The 14,384-nt window shown below is 34.4% G+C and overlaps 2 protein-coding genes across 4 annotated transcripts; one reads left to right on the top strand and one right to left on the bottom strand.

The window, feature by feature from the left end:
* The first annotated feature begins 4,596 nt into the window (after positions 1-4,596).
* On the top strand, positions 4,597-10,874 carry LOC25497672 (proline-rich receptor-like protein kinase PERK8). 3 transcript variants are annotated; one of them, XM_024769889.2, is made up of 9 exons: positions 4,597-4,751; positions 5,009-6,369; positions 6,985-7,395; positions 7,637-7,723; positions 8,011-8,081; positions 8,240-8,316; positions 9,415-9,562; positions 10,078-10,239; positions 10,338-10,874. In XM_024769889.2, the coding sequence occupies exons 2-9, from the start codon at positions 5,337-5,339 to the stop codon at positions 10,596-10,598; spliced, it is 2,250 nt and encodes a 749-aa protein (XP_024625657.1). In that variant the 5' UTR covers positions 4,597-4,751; positions 5,009-5,336; the 3' UTR covers positions 10,599-10,874. The 3 variants fall into 3 exon arrangements, with proteins under 3 accessions (XP_024625657.1, XP_013447750.1, XP_024625658.1); XM_013592296.3 differs by having other exon boundaries at positions 4,603-4,751; positions 5,273-6,369; XM_024769890.2 differs by having other exon boundaries at positions 4,610-4,751; positions 5,133-6,369.
* Positions 10,875-11,377: 503 nt separating this feature from the next.
* On the bottom strand, positions 11,378-14,384 carry LOC25497671 (uncharacterized). Its single transcript, XM_013592295.3, has 5 exons — positions 13,950-14,384; positions 13,730-13,844; positions 13,544-13,625; positions 11,822-11,873; positions 11,378-11,623 (listed from the first exon to the last, which is right to left on the bottom strand). Exons 1-5 carry the CDS (start codon positions 14,307-14,309, stop codon positions 11,561-11,563), a joined length of 672 nt encoding a protein of 223 aa, XP_013447749.1. The 5' UTR covers positions 14,310-14,384; the 3' UTR covers positions 11,378-11,560.

The following is a 14,384-nucleotide window of genomic DNA, read 5'->3' as shown; positions in this document are numbered from 1 at the left end:
CATTGAGCGGTTGTTAACGGCCGCAGGGGCATTTTAGTATTTTATTTGTGTCAATATGAAGTTTTCATTGTTAGAAAAGCAATTTTCTTGCGGTAATATTAAATAAAACTTCTACTGATACATCACGATGTCTTAACGCTACTTTCATAAATAAATAAAAAAGTAGGTCATAAACTAATGATCTACCAAGTTAATTCCAACAAAACAGACGGGGGATTCAAAGATTCTCTAATCGTCGTTACGTATCTGAATCAAACCAACCTAATCTCACATTGGGCCAGGCAATTTAAACCATGCAACCACTTTCATCTTTCCTCTTTTATTTACATTCTAATAAATATATCTAAATACTAGGTTGAACGATAATCTCTGTGTAGACGATAAACTCACTACTTTATTACTTGATACGATGTAGGAAACTTGTCAATACTTTGTCTCATACACCATAAGGGTCGAAAGATCATAAATTGGAGGACTGTTTGAGTCCTTTTAAATAGGTGAAGGATAAAATTCTTCTAACGATGGGTCGATGGTTACAGAAGGCGGTTATGTAATTGTAGAGTGTTACGTATTGAATGGGAAATGAATTTTGTGAAAATGAATTTTGCTCAACCACAAATTTTAATATGGTATCAGAGCATATTAATCGGGTCACCCAACATTTATATAAACTACTCAAGCCCAATAATGTTGGGATACAAGACAGTTTTGTAAGGATCAATTAAACGAAATAAAAAAATTAATATGGTATCACAACCTATCGATCCGACCATCCACCATTTATATACACGCATCAAGCCTAATATTGATGGACGTGAGGGCTGTATTCGAAAAAACTCAAGTCCCACAAATGAAAGATACATCTTTTGATAAGAGCTTATAAAGCCTGACAACCTTCATCTTAAAAGTCAATTTTGTGGGATTTTGTTAGACCAAACCATAAATTATAAGATGATATCATATTCTCCTCCAAGATATGTTAGGCAGCCTATTATCATGTTTCTGCTATTAAATCATCCACCATTTTATCCATACATCAAAGAGTTGTGTTAAAGAGCCATACATTAAATGGGAGATAGTCTAAACAATTATTTATACGGAAATGTTAACTTATGCCCTTGGGGCATAAGTTAAGAAAGCAAATGTAGAAAGTTTTTCTTAAAACTTGTGCATTCAATAGCTTAAAAGTTGCAAAAGTTATACTTTCAATATAAAATTTAGGCTTAATTAGTCCCCGAGTCCCTTAACTTAATTGTTTCTACCAAATTGGTCCCCTAAATATAATTTGTACCAAATTCGTCCTTTAAGTTTTGCTCCGTTACTAGTTTCGGTCCTTTCTGTTAGTTTGGGTCAAAAAACGTTAAGTTATGTATATGTGGCGTTTGACATGGCAATTTAATTGGGTATGTGGGAAAGATGACTCACCACTATATATTGGAATGCAAAGATTGAAATTAGGGTTCATGTGACATTTTCTCCCCTCTTTTCTTCTTCTTTTCCAAAATCGGCCTACCCTTTTCTCTTGTTCTTCACCAAAATAGTAACCCACTTTCTTCTTCTTCTTCTCAATTGTTTCTGAGCAAATATGTCGGTCCAATCATCAAAAAGCCAAACACAACCATGGGTGCAGGACCATTCAAGAGGTTCAATTGGATCTAGTCTGAGAAGGAGATCGAACAGGGAATGTTGGTGTGGAGAACAAGCTGTGATTCGAACAGTGGCTGATATGAGTAACCCCAACTGTGGGAAGAACTTTTGGGGTTGTAAGGACTACAAAAATTCATTTGACAAAGGGTGTAGATTCTTTAAGTTATTGGATGAGGATGTTATTGATGAAATGGATGTAAAGATTGAGAAGCAGAAGAAGAAGATTAAAAAGTTAAAGATCGAGCTTGAAAATACAATAAAACTGCTGAGAATGTCTATGTTTTTTGGTTTGATGTGCTTTGGGATGTTGCTGATATTAGGGACAGTGTTGATGTGCAAAAGCACATCAATGTGGAATGGTTTTTATTTGAAGTAAATTGACATGTGTTTTGGTTCTTAGTTGTAATTGTTGTAATGGAATGAAAGTAATTGACATGGGTTTTGATTATGAGAAGAAGATGTAATGGAATGCTATTGATTAGAAATGAAGTGAAATGCCTTGTCACAAGCCAGCGTGGACATAACTTAACGTTTTTTGACCCAAACTAACAGAAAAGACCGAAACTAGTAACGGAGCAACACTTAGAGGACGAATTTGGTACAAATTATATTTAGGCGACCAATTTAGTACAAATAATTAAGTTAAGGGACTCCCGAACTAATTAAACCTAAAATTTATTTTTAACTTGTGTCCTAAGGACACAAGTTAACATGACCCTTATTTATAAGTCAAACCGATCTTCACCTCACAATGATTTTTTAAAGATGAGTTTAGCTAAATATAAAAACCTATTAGTTAACAAGAGCAAAATCTTTAAAATAATTGGCCACCGTTTAGTTTTTTCCTTGTCAACATATGAAAAAGACAAAACGCTTTTGTGGTTTAAAATGTAAAAATGTTTGCCAGCCTGCGGTAACAAGCAAAAATATTCTTCACGGGTGTAATGGACAAAGTTGTCTAGCATTCTTCTAAGATTAAACACTCATTTTAGTTTCCAAAGGTTACATGTAGTATCATAATAGGCCCGTGACAAAAGAGAAATAATTCAGAGCAGTGTTATTTAAATATCTATTTATTTTAGAGTTAATAGATCTTCACTCCCTGTAATATAAGTCATTTTTTATTTTTCTTCCTGTAATTTTTTTTTTATTTATCCCTTGTAAAAAAAATTTGTTTTGATTTATCCTCAAATAGGCCAAACAAAAACGAAAATTTTTTGAAAAAAAGATTTTTGTTTGGCCTATTAGGAGATAAATCAAAACAATTTTTTTTTTTTTTACAGGGGGTAAATAAAAAAAATATTTTACAGGGAAAACTGAAAATGACCTATATTACAGGGGGTAAAGACCTATTAACCCTTTATTTTACAATCAAATAGACAACTATATTTTTAAAAAGAAATATACGTATTGATACGAAAACGAAAGTAACACAGAGATAAAACAAAAATATAATGTGAGTATGAGAGAGAAAGTTGTCACAAAAATTGTTATAAAATGGTTGTACAAATATCATTTATCAATAATTTAAAGGTTGGAGCATTCTTTAAAGATCGCAAGTTTTAAAATATTCCTTTAAAAAGTTGAATATTATAATTACGATTCTGAAAAATATTATTCTAAATGGACTCATAGAAGATTTGTATGATTACTACGGTAAATGTTTTACAACTCGAGAGTTTTTCTCAACTTGTTTTATTATGTAAACTCAAATCATAAACTTGACTTGTAAACTCGTACGAGTTTACCTAAAATTAAAATTATATAAAATTTATTATATACATTATATATGCAAAACTTATATAATATTGCAAATAGGTCAATAGTGCAAAATATGACTTAATTATAAAGACAATGTATACTAACCATCATAATAAATAGTTATTTTCAACTTAGCATCAAAATACAAAATTAACTTGCAAAATCATAACTTTTACAAGACTCTAAACCATTCAAAAAAACAAGTTTCACAAGTTTCTAAAGTTGTTAATAAACCTATTCAAGAAACAAACTAGTTAATTTTTTCAAAAGTTCAATCCTTTTAAAGTTTCATAACATCATTATCACTGGTGTCTTCATCTTCAATTTCATCAAATTCTTTTCCAGATGATAAATGGTTTTCAATATTATAACCAAATACATGACTTGAACTCGCTTCAACATTAATTTTAGTACCTTGCACTTGAAAATAGAATTTGGTTTTGATAGAAAGTGGACCAAAATATAAAAAAAAAATGTTTTTTTAAATGTATACTCATAAACTCGGTTAAGTTGACCAAATTTAACACGTGTTAACTCGGTCAAACTCGTCAAACATTCTAATTTCACCAAAAACCTAGTTTACATCCGAGTTAACACGTTTTTGACACCTAAAGATATAAACGCGAAGTTAACATTCGATTTGATTTGTAGAACACTAACTACAATTATTGCGAAAATACTAAATAGGTTTGGAATGCTATGGAGAAGAAGTATGACACTCACTACGCTAATAAGCTAATAAGTAAGTGTTATCTACTTCCACAAAATGTATAATTGGTTCCAAAATTATTAAATTTTGTAAAATTAATCTCGTTTAAAATTGTGTTGAAAGTGAAGTGATTTATGTTTAGATACATTAATTTTATTTTTACGTTTTTGCATGTGTAATTATCAAAATATAAGATTTTAGTGTGTATGATTTTTTTTATCTAAAAATATTTTTTTAGTTTATTAATTTCTCTCTCTCACTTTCTCTATAAATATATTTTTTTATTCCAAGATTAAGATTAAGCCCATCAAATAAAAGATATTAGGAGACTAATCAAGGTTAATTATGAGAAAATGGTGGTAGTAATTGATTTTTTGTATAGTAGATAGATTTTTTGTATAGTAGATAGATTTTTTGCCATTTCAAAAGGAAAAAAGAAAAAGAAAAAGAAAAGTAAAAGCAACATAATAAAATGGGTAATGATTAAACGTGTTAACATTTTCAATTGCAAACACAGCCTTTTTCACACTGTATGTGAATGTGAATGACGAGCATGTGGTCTAAGAGAGAGTGAAGCTCAAAGTCGTCTCCACGTTCTCTTCTGCACATCTTGTGGGTTGTCTTTGTTCGTGCTGTACGTGCCACTATCACCATATTGCTTTTTGCACTCTTTCTTCACAATTTTTGTTTAATATTTCAGTTTTTGAGATCTGGGTATACTGCATTTTCTTCTAAATGTTGTGAATTTTCACTTTTGCTTTTAATGTTGTGTAGACTATAAAGATTTTAGCTTTTTTTGAAAGTAATTTGTGGGTTTAGAAATTGGGTTTAGATATTAGCATTCAACATTGCTTGTAAAAGAGTTGATCTGTTATTTTTTTGAAAACTCAGTATCCGGTCCAAGATTGACTAATTTGGCGATCAATCCTAATGTCCACTAGCGGGGGTGTACAATTGAGTTGATCTGAAATTTGATGTGTGATCTGGAATTTTTGTGATTATTTTGTTTTTGTAGAAAGATATTGGAAAACTTTGGGTGTTGTTGAAGGGTTTTGGAATGTATGCAATGAGTGATAGTGCATTTTGTTGTTGTTGAAGGAAGATTTTGTAGAGAGGTATTTGATAAAATATTATGATGTCCTTTGATTCATGTAGCCGAGTCTGTTCAATGGGATAAGACTTAGGTTGTTGTTATTGTTGTGGAAGATTTGGTAGAGTGATGGCTACAATCACACTTTCTCCAAATGGTTCTCCCGTTGCATTGCCTCCATCATCTGGTGCTGCTGTTTTACCACCTACCACTTCTTCTCAGTCCAATCAAACAACTAATTCACCACCTCCCTCAGTTCCTCCTCTGTCGACGACAGTGCCAGTAACTCCTCCTCCTTCACCATCTCTTTCTCCTCCTCCACCGTCGACTACACCGCCGCCAACATCTCCACCACCAGCATCATCACCTCCACCAATTGTAACATCACCGCCTCCTGCATTGTCAGCTCCACCAGTTGTAACATCACCACCTCCTACACCAGCTGCCACTGCACCTCCTCCAGCTGAAACTTCACCTTCCATTCCAAATTTGTCTCCACCACCTCCATCAGCTGGCTCCCCTCCTCCTCAACCATCAAAGCCACCTCCTTCTGAATCAGTTTCGCCGTCTCCTCCTCCTCCGGCACCAAAGCCACCATCTACCAAACCTCCTCCTCCTACACCACAAGCAAAGCCACCAAAAAGTAACACTCCTTCACCTCCTTCACATAATGCACCTCCTCCATCAGTTTCTCATACCCCTCCTTCCCCTTCTACTGATGTTCCACCTCCATCCACTTCTACTGTTGTTCCACCTCCATCTACATTGCCATCTACTCCTCCTTCAGTCCCTTCAAAATCTGCACCACCTCGTGCAGTCCCTTCAGGATCTGCAGCACCTCCAGAAGCTTCTTTGCCTCGTCCTCCTAGGAATGAAACAGTTGCTGCTGGTGGTCCAACTGTGTCATTGCCATCTATTCCAGCTGAGAAACCAACTGCTAGACCAACTGTTGATGGCTCTGGTAATGCAGCCACAAGCAATGCACCTTCAAATTCGGGAGGGTTAAATACCGGAGGAGCTGTTGCTATTGGCGTCGTTGTTAGTTTATTTGTCATCAGCCTTCTTGTCATGGCTGTGTTGTTTGTACGGAAGAAAAAGAAGGGAAAAGTACCGATAGCTGATTATGCTGCACCTTCCCCATTTACCTCGTCTCACAACTCAGGTATTGCATTGTGCACCGGAAACTATTAGCAATGCACGTTTTTGTTAGTTCTTCATGTTGTTTGTTTTCCCCTTGATTATTTACTATGACTATGAATATTAATACTGAAGGGTTTTATCAACACTGCATACAGTCAAATTAGATAATCTTGTATACACTGGATTGTAACTATGAATACTGACGGATTGTTAAATACTCAATATAGACTCAAAATCAGAAGTCAACTCCAATTTATTTTCTTGTAACATGAGATTCATTATTTTGCATATATCTATTATCGACAATTGTTAGGCCTTACTACACAGCTTGCTTTCTTCGGTAGTTTGCAGCTTTTTATTGGTTCAAACCTCAATGTTTCCTTTTAGCCCTTCCAAAAAGAACAAAGTTTTCACTCATCTGAGATGTCTTTGGTTTGAAAAATGTTAGATGATTACGATGGATAATTCTTGTTATACTTCACTTCTGATAAATTTTGGATTTTATCTGCATTATGCTTGATTGGCAATGACAAGCCACCACATAACTTCAATGAGTATGTCATAACTTTTGAAACTCAATGACTATTAAAAGTGTAAGCGGCAATATTGGTTTTTAAACTTTGATATTCTCCTATAGGTACCTTGTTCTTGAAACCTCAGTCTCCAGCCAATTTTATAGGGAGTGGCAATGGTAGTGAATTCGTGTATTCACCATCAGAACCAGGTGGTGTAAATAGTTCAAGATCATGGTTCACATATGAAGAACTTATCCAAGCTACGAACGGATTTTCAGAACAGAATATGTTGGGAGAAGGTGGTTTTGGTTGTGTCTACAAAGGCTTGCTCATAGATGGTAGAGAAGTAGCTGTGAAACAACTTAAAATTGGTGGTGGACAAGGGGAACGTGAATTCAGAGCAGAAGTGGAGACTATTAGTCGAGTACATCATCGTCATCTAGTTTCTTTGGTTGGTTACTGTATATCTGAACATCAAAGATTGCTTGTCTATGACTATGTTCCCAACAACACTCTTCATTATCATCTACATGGTAAGATTCATGTCTACGATACTGATGTTGTACTTGAGTTTTATTGTTCCCTTGCTAATTTCATTATTATTGTATTTATAATTATCATCGACATTGATGCTGTGCTTGAATTTTAGAATCTAAATAGTTTGTTCAGTAAGCTCCCATAAATAAACTTTTATAAGTCCATGTTTTAGGTTGAGGACCATGGTTCATCTAAATTTTGATCTAAAACATGACCAGTAATTTAATTTTTTTACAGATGAAAATGCACCAGTTCTGAATTGGCCTATCAGAGTTAAGGTTGCCGCTGGTGCAGCTCGTGGAATAGCTTACCTACATGAAGATTGTAAGTTTATTCATTTTCCCTCAAGCGTGTAGTTTTCCAAAGCAAACATGACTTTTTCGTGGTACTACATGTTCATTTTAGCTTAGATAATTTCTTTTGAAATGTTAATTTTTCTTTAAACTACACTCATAGAATTCCTCAGATATGTTTCAACCACAAGTGAAATGCATCATAGGTGGTTCTATTATTTTCAATTGCAAATTTAGAATGGCTCATTTTTTAAGCTTGATCTTTTTGGTGTTTATAGCATGTATTCATCTTCTTATTTCTGTTTCATTATTTTTCAGGCCATCCACGCATTATTCATCGAGATATTAAGTCATCAAATATCCTTCTCGATCAAAACTTTGAAGCTCTTGTAAGTCACTTCATATATTATTATTTTTAAGTATTGTATGTTTAGTAAGTAGAATCATTCTTTAATGCCTGCCAGCTTATGTTGAGCATCTCCAATTTGATGTTTCAGTTTTATCTAATTGGGACTTTTTTGTTTTATTGATCTGATTTGGCAAACAGGTTTCAGATTTTGGGCTTGCAAAATTAACATTGGATTCAAACACACACGTTACTACACGTGTAATGGGAACCTTTGGGTAGGTTAAACCTCTGTTTGAAGTATAGCTTGAGTCGTATTTCAGTGTTTACATACGGAATCATATTATTTTCCCTTGAATTTTATTATTTTTTCTGCCTATCAAAATAAGGATAGGTCTCTTACATCTATCCTAGGAAAGCGGTTATTATTATTGTTTTTTACTAGTTAAGTGTAAAGTTTTATGATCATTGTCTGATTTCCTATTCAATTTTAATCAAAACCTTAGGTTCTATCTTATATGCACATTTCTTATTGATCTGCTATCGATTATGCCCTGTTATTAAGTCCTTTTCAATATCCAAATCTTAGACTTTATGACCTCGAGAGTATAAAATATTAGGATGAAGAGAAATAATAAATTAAGAAGTTCAAAGGTCAATATGACCTTCTAAGGAAAAATTCCCTTATTACACCGCAGAACCATTTTCCTATATTTTTTTGATCCCGTTTTGCCCTCCCTAATTTCTATCTATATGCTAGAGTTTGTCATCCTGCCCTTTGACGGTTGTGCCCCACTAAACCTTACTAATCCGGCTAATTACTAAAGAAATAGCTGATTTTATAATGCATCATATGTATCAAGGCCCTGTTTATATGAACATCTCAATTAAGTACTTATAGCATAAGCGTATATCCTATAAGTTCTTATATATAAGTTATCTGATAAAAGATAAATAACAACAACCAAGCCTTATCCCACTAAGTGGGGTCGGCTACATGGATCAAATTATGCCATAATATATGATAAAAATAAAATTAAATAAAATGGTTTTCATATAAGTTATAAGCTGATTTCATAAGCTATTATGGAGAGCATATGGAAATAAGCTAAAACAACTTATGGACATCTCATAAGTTATTTGCGTAAGCTCTTCTTTAAAGTCTGACGAGTGCTTATTCCAGTAGGTATGCTCAAATAAACGAATACAAACGGGCCTTAAGAGCTTACCTCTTTCCCCCTGCCCCTTCGTTCTCTATTTCCCTCCCGACTGCTTCTTGTCACCAATATTGAATCATTTGAATATTGATAATACTCAAGTATGCACTATTCCCATTCTGAGTATATCTAATGGAATACTTTGTTTGGAATCGCCAGGTACATGGCACCAGAATATGCGACAAGTGGGAAATTGACTGATAAGTCTGATGTATATTCCTACGGTGTTGTGCTTTTGGAGCTAATTACAGGTCGGAAGCCTGTAGATGCCTCTCAGCCAATTGGTGATGAGAGCTTGGTTGAATGGGTGAGTCACATATTTCTAATTTCTTTGGTTATTAAACTCATTTACATTCTTTATTTTGATATTTGGATGACATACATGTTGAAAATAGGTTCCAGGTTTAAGTATTGTCCTATCTTTGTTATTTGATTTGATATGGTTGAGTTGAGCTTGTATAATTTTCACATACTCATACACCTTTAACAACTTCTGTGGATGGAACTACTTTTTGGACTATCTTGTTCCATTTTGAAACTTATAAAACTGTTTTGTTACACTATCTGAAACCATTTTGAGTTTTAACATGTCATGAAATTTTTCATAATTTTTTATGAAATTTTATCAATGCTCTATTGCTGTTCACCGTGACTAAAATTTCAATTAACGTTGAAGGACATTTTTGTGATCTTGCATTTACTTTTCTAAAAAATAGTTCTCGTTCACATGATTTTCTACCGGTTGTTGTGATACAAAAGAGCCAAATAGAGTCCCAAGCAGAATAAATTGCTCATTATAACAATTACCAAACTTATTTTCAGGCTCGGCCTCTGTTGATTGAAGCACTCAATAGCGAGGACTTTGAAACTTTAGCGGATCCAAGACTGGGAAAGAACTACAATAGAAACGAAATGTTTAGGATGATTGAGGCCGCCGCGGCCTGCGTGCGTCACTCCTCGGTTAAAAGGCCAAAGATGAGTCAGGTAATTTCAGAAAATGTCATGCCATGTACTCGTTGTTTTGATTTTGAAGATACTAACTTTGTTGTGCGTTCTTTGGTTTGTTCATCATCACTTGCCAGGTTGTGAGAGCTTTTGATTCCATGGACGAGTTTTCAGATCTGAATAACGGAATGAAACCGGGGCAGAGTTCAGTGTTTGATTCTGCACAGCAATCTGCACAGATCAGAATGTTTAGGAGGATGGCTTTTGGAAGTCAAGATAGTTCCGCTTCCAGTTTCTTTAATGAGTCTCAAAGTAGTTATAGGACTAGGGACCAAGACTCTACAAGTATATTCCCTCAAAATAAATCTAGGTCTTGGAACTTTCGAGATGACGCTTAATATGCGCACGCGCACGCACATAGGTGGACCGGTGATTCACAGTAATATCTTGGTGAAGTTGTTGCATTTCTACCATTTTGCCAGGCAAGGTGCTGTGGTGTACTGATTTGTAAATCTTTAATTCTTTATACTATTTTGGTGACAAGTGACGGCTGTAGTATCTATGTGATTTTTAATGTGCCAATACTCAGATGACTCGATCCAATAGAAATTACAGAGCTGTATCTCACATACAATGTCATCAAATCAAACCAATTATTTGATATTAATCTTTAATTCTTTTGAAATTTCAGATGCACCCCTAACCATGGACTAACACCTAACCTATTTGAACATAATGCTGGTAATGCTTATAAAAAAAACTATATAACATAATGGTTGGTTGCATTGCAGCGTTAATGGTGATGCATAAAATTTTCTACAATCAACACAATAGTGAGAAAAGCACCACAAATTGTCATATCAGGAGGTTCATAATAATTTCACCCTGTTCTCCCACACTGCCTAAAATTCTGCACCACTATATGCTCCCACACCTATGACCTGGTTTTTTGATACACTGCCAATAATCCGTAGATGGGGGTCACAAACCAAGGTCCATGGCGCTGTACAACACAATCACAATGCTGTTGATGTTGCAATTACATATCCCCAAAATTTAATCATAGAACTTCTTGATTAGTAAGAATATAGTTGAAAATTTGTAAAGTTACTATAAATGGTTTGTCCTACACAAATGATGAAAAAGAAAAATGAAATTATAAAGAACTGTTAAAAAATCAGTAAATTTATGTGTATTTATATAATAATTTAACTTTATTTTTATGTATATATGTACAACACTTTCACTTTCTCTGCGTTGGAGAATCTTATGTGTTACATAATCCAAACTACAATCAAATCACCATACTATTTGGGAGAAATATGGAACACACCCTTCCGGAAATAATGTAGAGCTTTTACTACAATCGGTCTGCCAACTGAGGAAATCGTTGAAGAAGCCATGTCACACTCTTTATAATTGCCTGCATGTAAATTGTTTCCAAAAAGATCAGACTAATAGTAATAGCTTGATTGTTTTGCAATCAGAAGACACTAAAACCGGAGTTAGTAATAGTGATAGTATGTAATTTAAAAATCAATTTACAGACCACAATATTGCATTATAGGATAACAATTTTCCAGAACTCAATAACATCACTGATAAGGATAAATTCACATACCAAAGTTGCATCCCCTGGTTTGATTGCAGGTTCAACACAGTCCCGTCCATATCTGTTTATCAGGATTATAAGATTTATGAAGAAATTAAACTAATGATACATTTTCTTTGCAAATGCTGAAAGACAGTATATTAGTAATAAAGAAACACATTCAAGCACAAGGAGTGCCTAAATGGGAACAAAAGTTTGATACAAATAGCTTATAAACCGCAAAACTGAGTAAAGAAACTAGGTTACACCCAGTTGCAATGCTTAGAAATTGCTACCTGTTATAGCAAATAAACACAAGAATAAATCCATACAGCACCAAAACCTGGGGACTGATACCAGGAAACTCAAACAACAGAAGGAAAATTGCTTGAAGGTTCACATGAAGAAGCTACCATAAACTACTCTGCCAAAATCTGCAACCTTAACTGATAAAACAGCACTGATACTGTTGAATTAACAAATACAGAATCGCGATACCTTGCACGACAGCGTCTTAAACCGAACACTGATACAAATTACTAACTAATTCTCAGGCTCAAGCTCAAACCAGAAACGGCCACCCATATATACCCAAAGATGCCGGAAAAAAAACTGTGATATTTCCGGACACTCGGGCATTACACACCAAACCTAAACAAGCAAGAGGATTGGTTAACCATTGAAAATTTTAATAAATAAAATATTAGCTTTAGCGTGCAACCAATTCCACGGAAGCATTTTAGTCTGTTCAAGAATTGCTTCAATTGAAACACCTTTGTCATGAAAAATCACTTGATTCCCAGTACATGCAAACCAACCATTACGAATTTTAACTTAACCACTCTTCCTCTTTGAATCCACCTAGCAAAATTAAATAAGTGACTTGTAACATTGTTCGGTAACAACACTTCCAACCCAGCCATTTTGCTATTTCAGACCAAACCTTAGAGAAAATCAGACATTCAGAAAACAAGTGACTCACAGATTTTTAGTCCACACCTCGCACTGCACAAATCAAAGTCCGCTCCAAGTATTCCATGTTTAACAATGTTGTCTTTTATTGGTAACCACTGATTTTGTATCACTTTCCAAGAAAACAAAACCACCTTCAAAGGACCGATCGCATGCCAAATATTTTGGTTAAACTTCTCTCTGATCCTGACAAAATCGCTCATCAAAATTCTATATGCCTACTTGACTGTGTACTTCCCCGAAGACTCCTCTTTCCACATTACTCTATCTATCTCGCCCTCTCAAAATGTACTACCATCCAATTCAATTAGTAATTGTGCTAATAATTACTTCCCAAATGAACAATTCTCTTCTCCAAACGAACGTCCAATCCCAACTCTCATCCATCTGTCCATTGATGACGAAAACAGTCTACTGTGCTTATTCTTTATGATACACCCTCTCACCCAATGTTCCGACCAAAGTAGTGTATCTCTCCCCTCGTCCACGACTTTACAGTTGCACACTGATCTTAATCCAAACTTCCACCCCTTCCGATTTCACCCTCCACAAGTCCATACTTAGATTTTAATAGTTCAAACTACAACCTACTTTTCTCTGTTCTTAGCCTCCATAAGAATATAATAATCATCTAAACAAAAATTCGATACAAAATTTTTGTAAGATTTTACACTCCAATCAGACGGTTTACCAAGCACAAGTTTTAGAGCACATTATATTAACTTGCCATGCCACTGTCATCATGTTAATGCACATAAAAAATAACGTATCATTACTTACGTGATTTGTCTCTTGCCATTAATCACCTCCAAACGATAAAAACTGCATCCTTTGCTAAAGGGAAAAGGCTTTCCTTTCCATTCTGCAATTAGTGATACAATAACTTTTTATGTATCTATTAAACTTTATAAATAGTATATAAATCAAATGTATAGATATAAAGAAGATTTGAAATTTGTAATGCACCTAAATGCCAAATCACCCCAACAGATGATGTGTCCTCCGTAGACAAATCATCAATAACAAACTGTAGGTCTAAGCTTGTAGACTCAGTGAACTTTTTGAAGAACTCTATAATTTCCTGTAATAATCAATAAAACAATTTTTATAAACTTCTTCTAACTAAATACAAATACAACCACCAAAGTTATTTGTTTAATCAAAATAAATTTATGGAGCAAAATACCTTACGACCCACAAATGGACGTGGAAAGACAAGATCCTCATACACACAATTTTCAGAGATAAGATATTGTACAGAATCAACATCATGTGCATTGATTCCCTCATAGAAATTTCTCACAACTTTTGAAGCTGAATCTACAACCTTGTTATCATCAAAGTGTGTGGTAGTTGTAGTAATTGAATTATTTTCACCATTGTTATTAACTGTCATGTTCCATTTTCCACCTCTTCTTCCAACTCCAACAACCTTAGTAACTGAATTTGGAACATAGATTCTTCTATGTGACAAAGAAGTCAAAGGTGAAGCTGAGTTCAATATTAGCACTTGTGTGCTGCTACTAGAACTACACACCATAAACATTTTATGCTCCACTTCACCCACCACCACATAGACTCTTCAAACTTAATGTTTTTTTTCTTTTCTCTTTAAATTCAC

This window comes from Medicago truncatula, chromosome 7 (assembly GCF_003473485.1).
Source record: "Medicago truncatula cultivar Jemalong A17 chromosome 7, MtrunA17r5.0-ANR, whole genome shotgun sequence".
Lineage (NCBI taxonomy): Eukaryota > Viridiplantae > Streptophyta > Magnoliopsida > Fabales > Fabaceae > Medicago > Medicago truncatula.
Note: the sequence above shows the minus strand (reverse complement) of the source record. Positions and strands in the feature narration are given on the sequence as shown.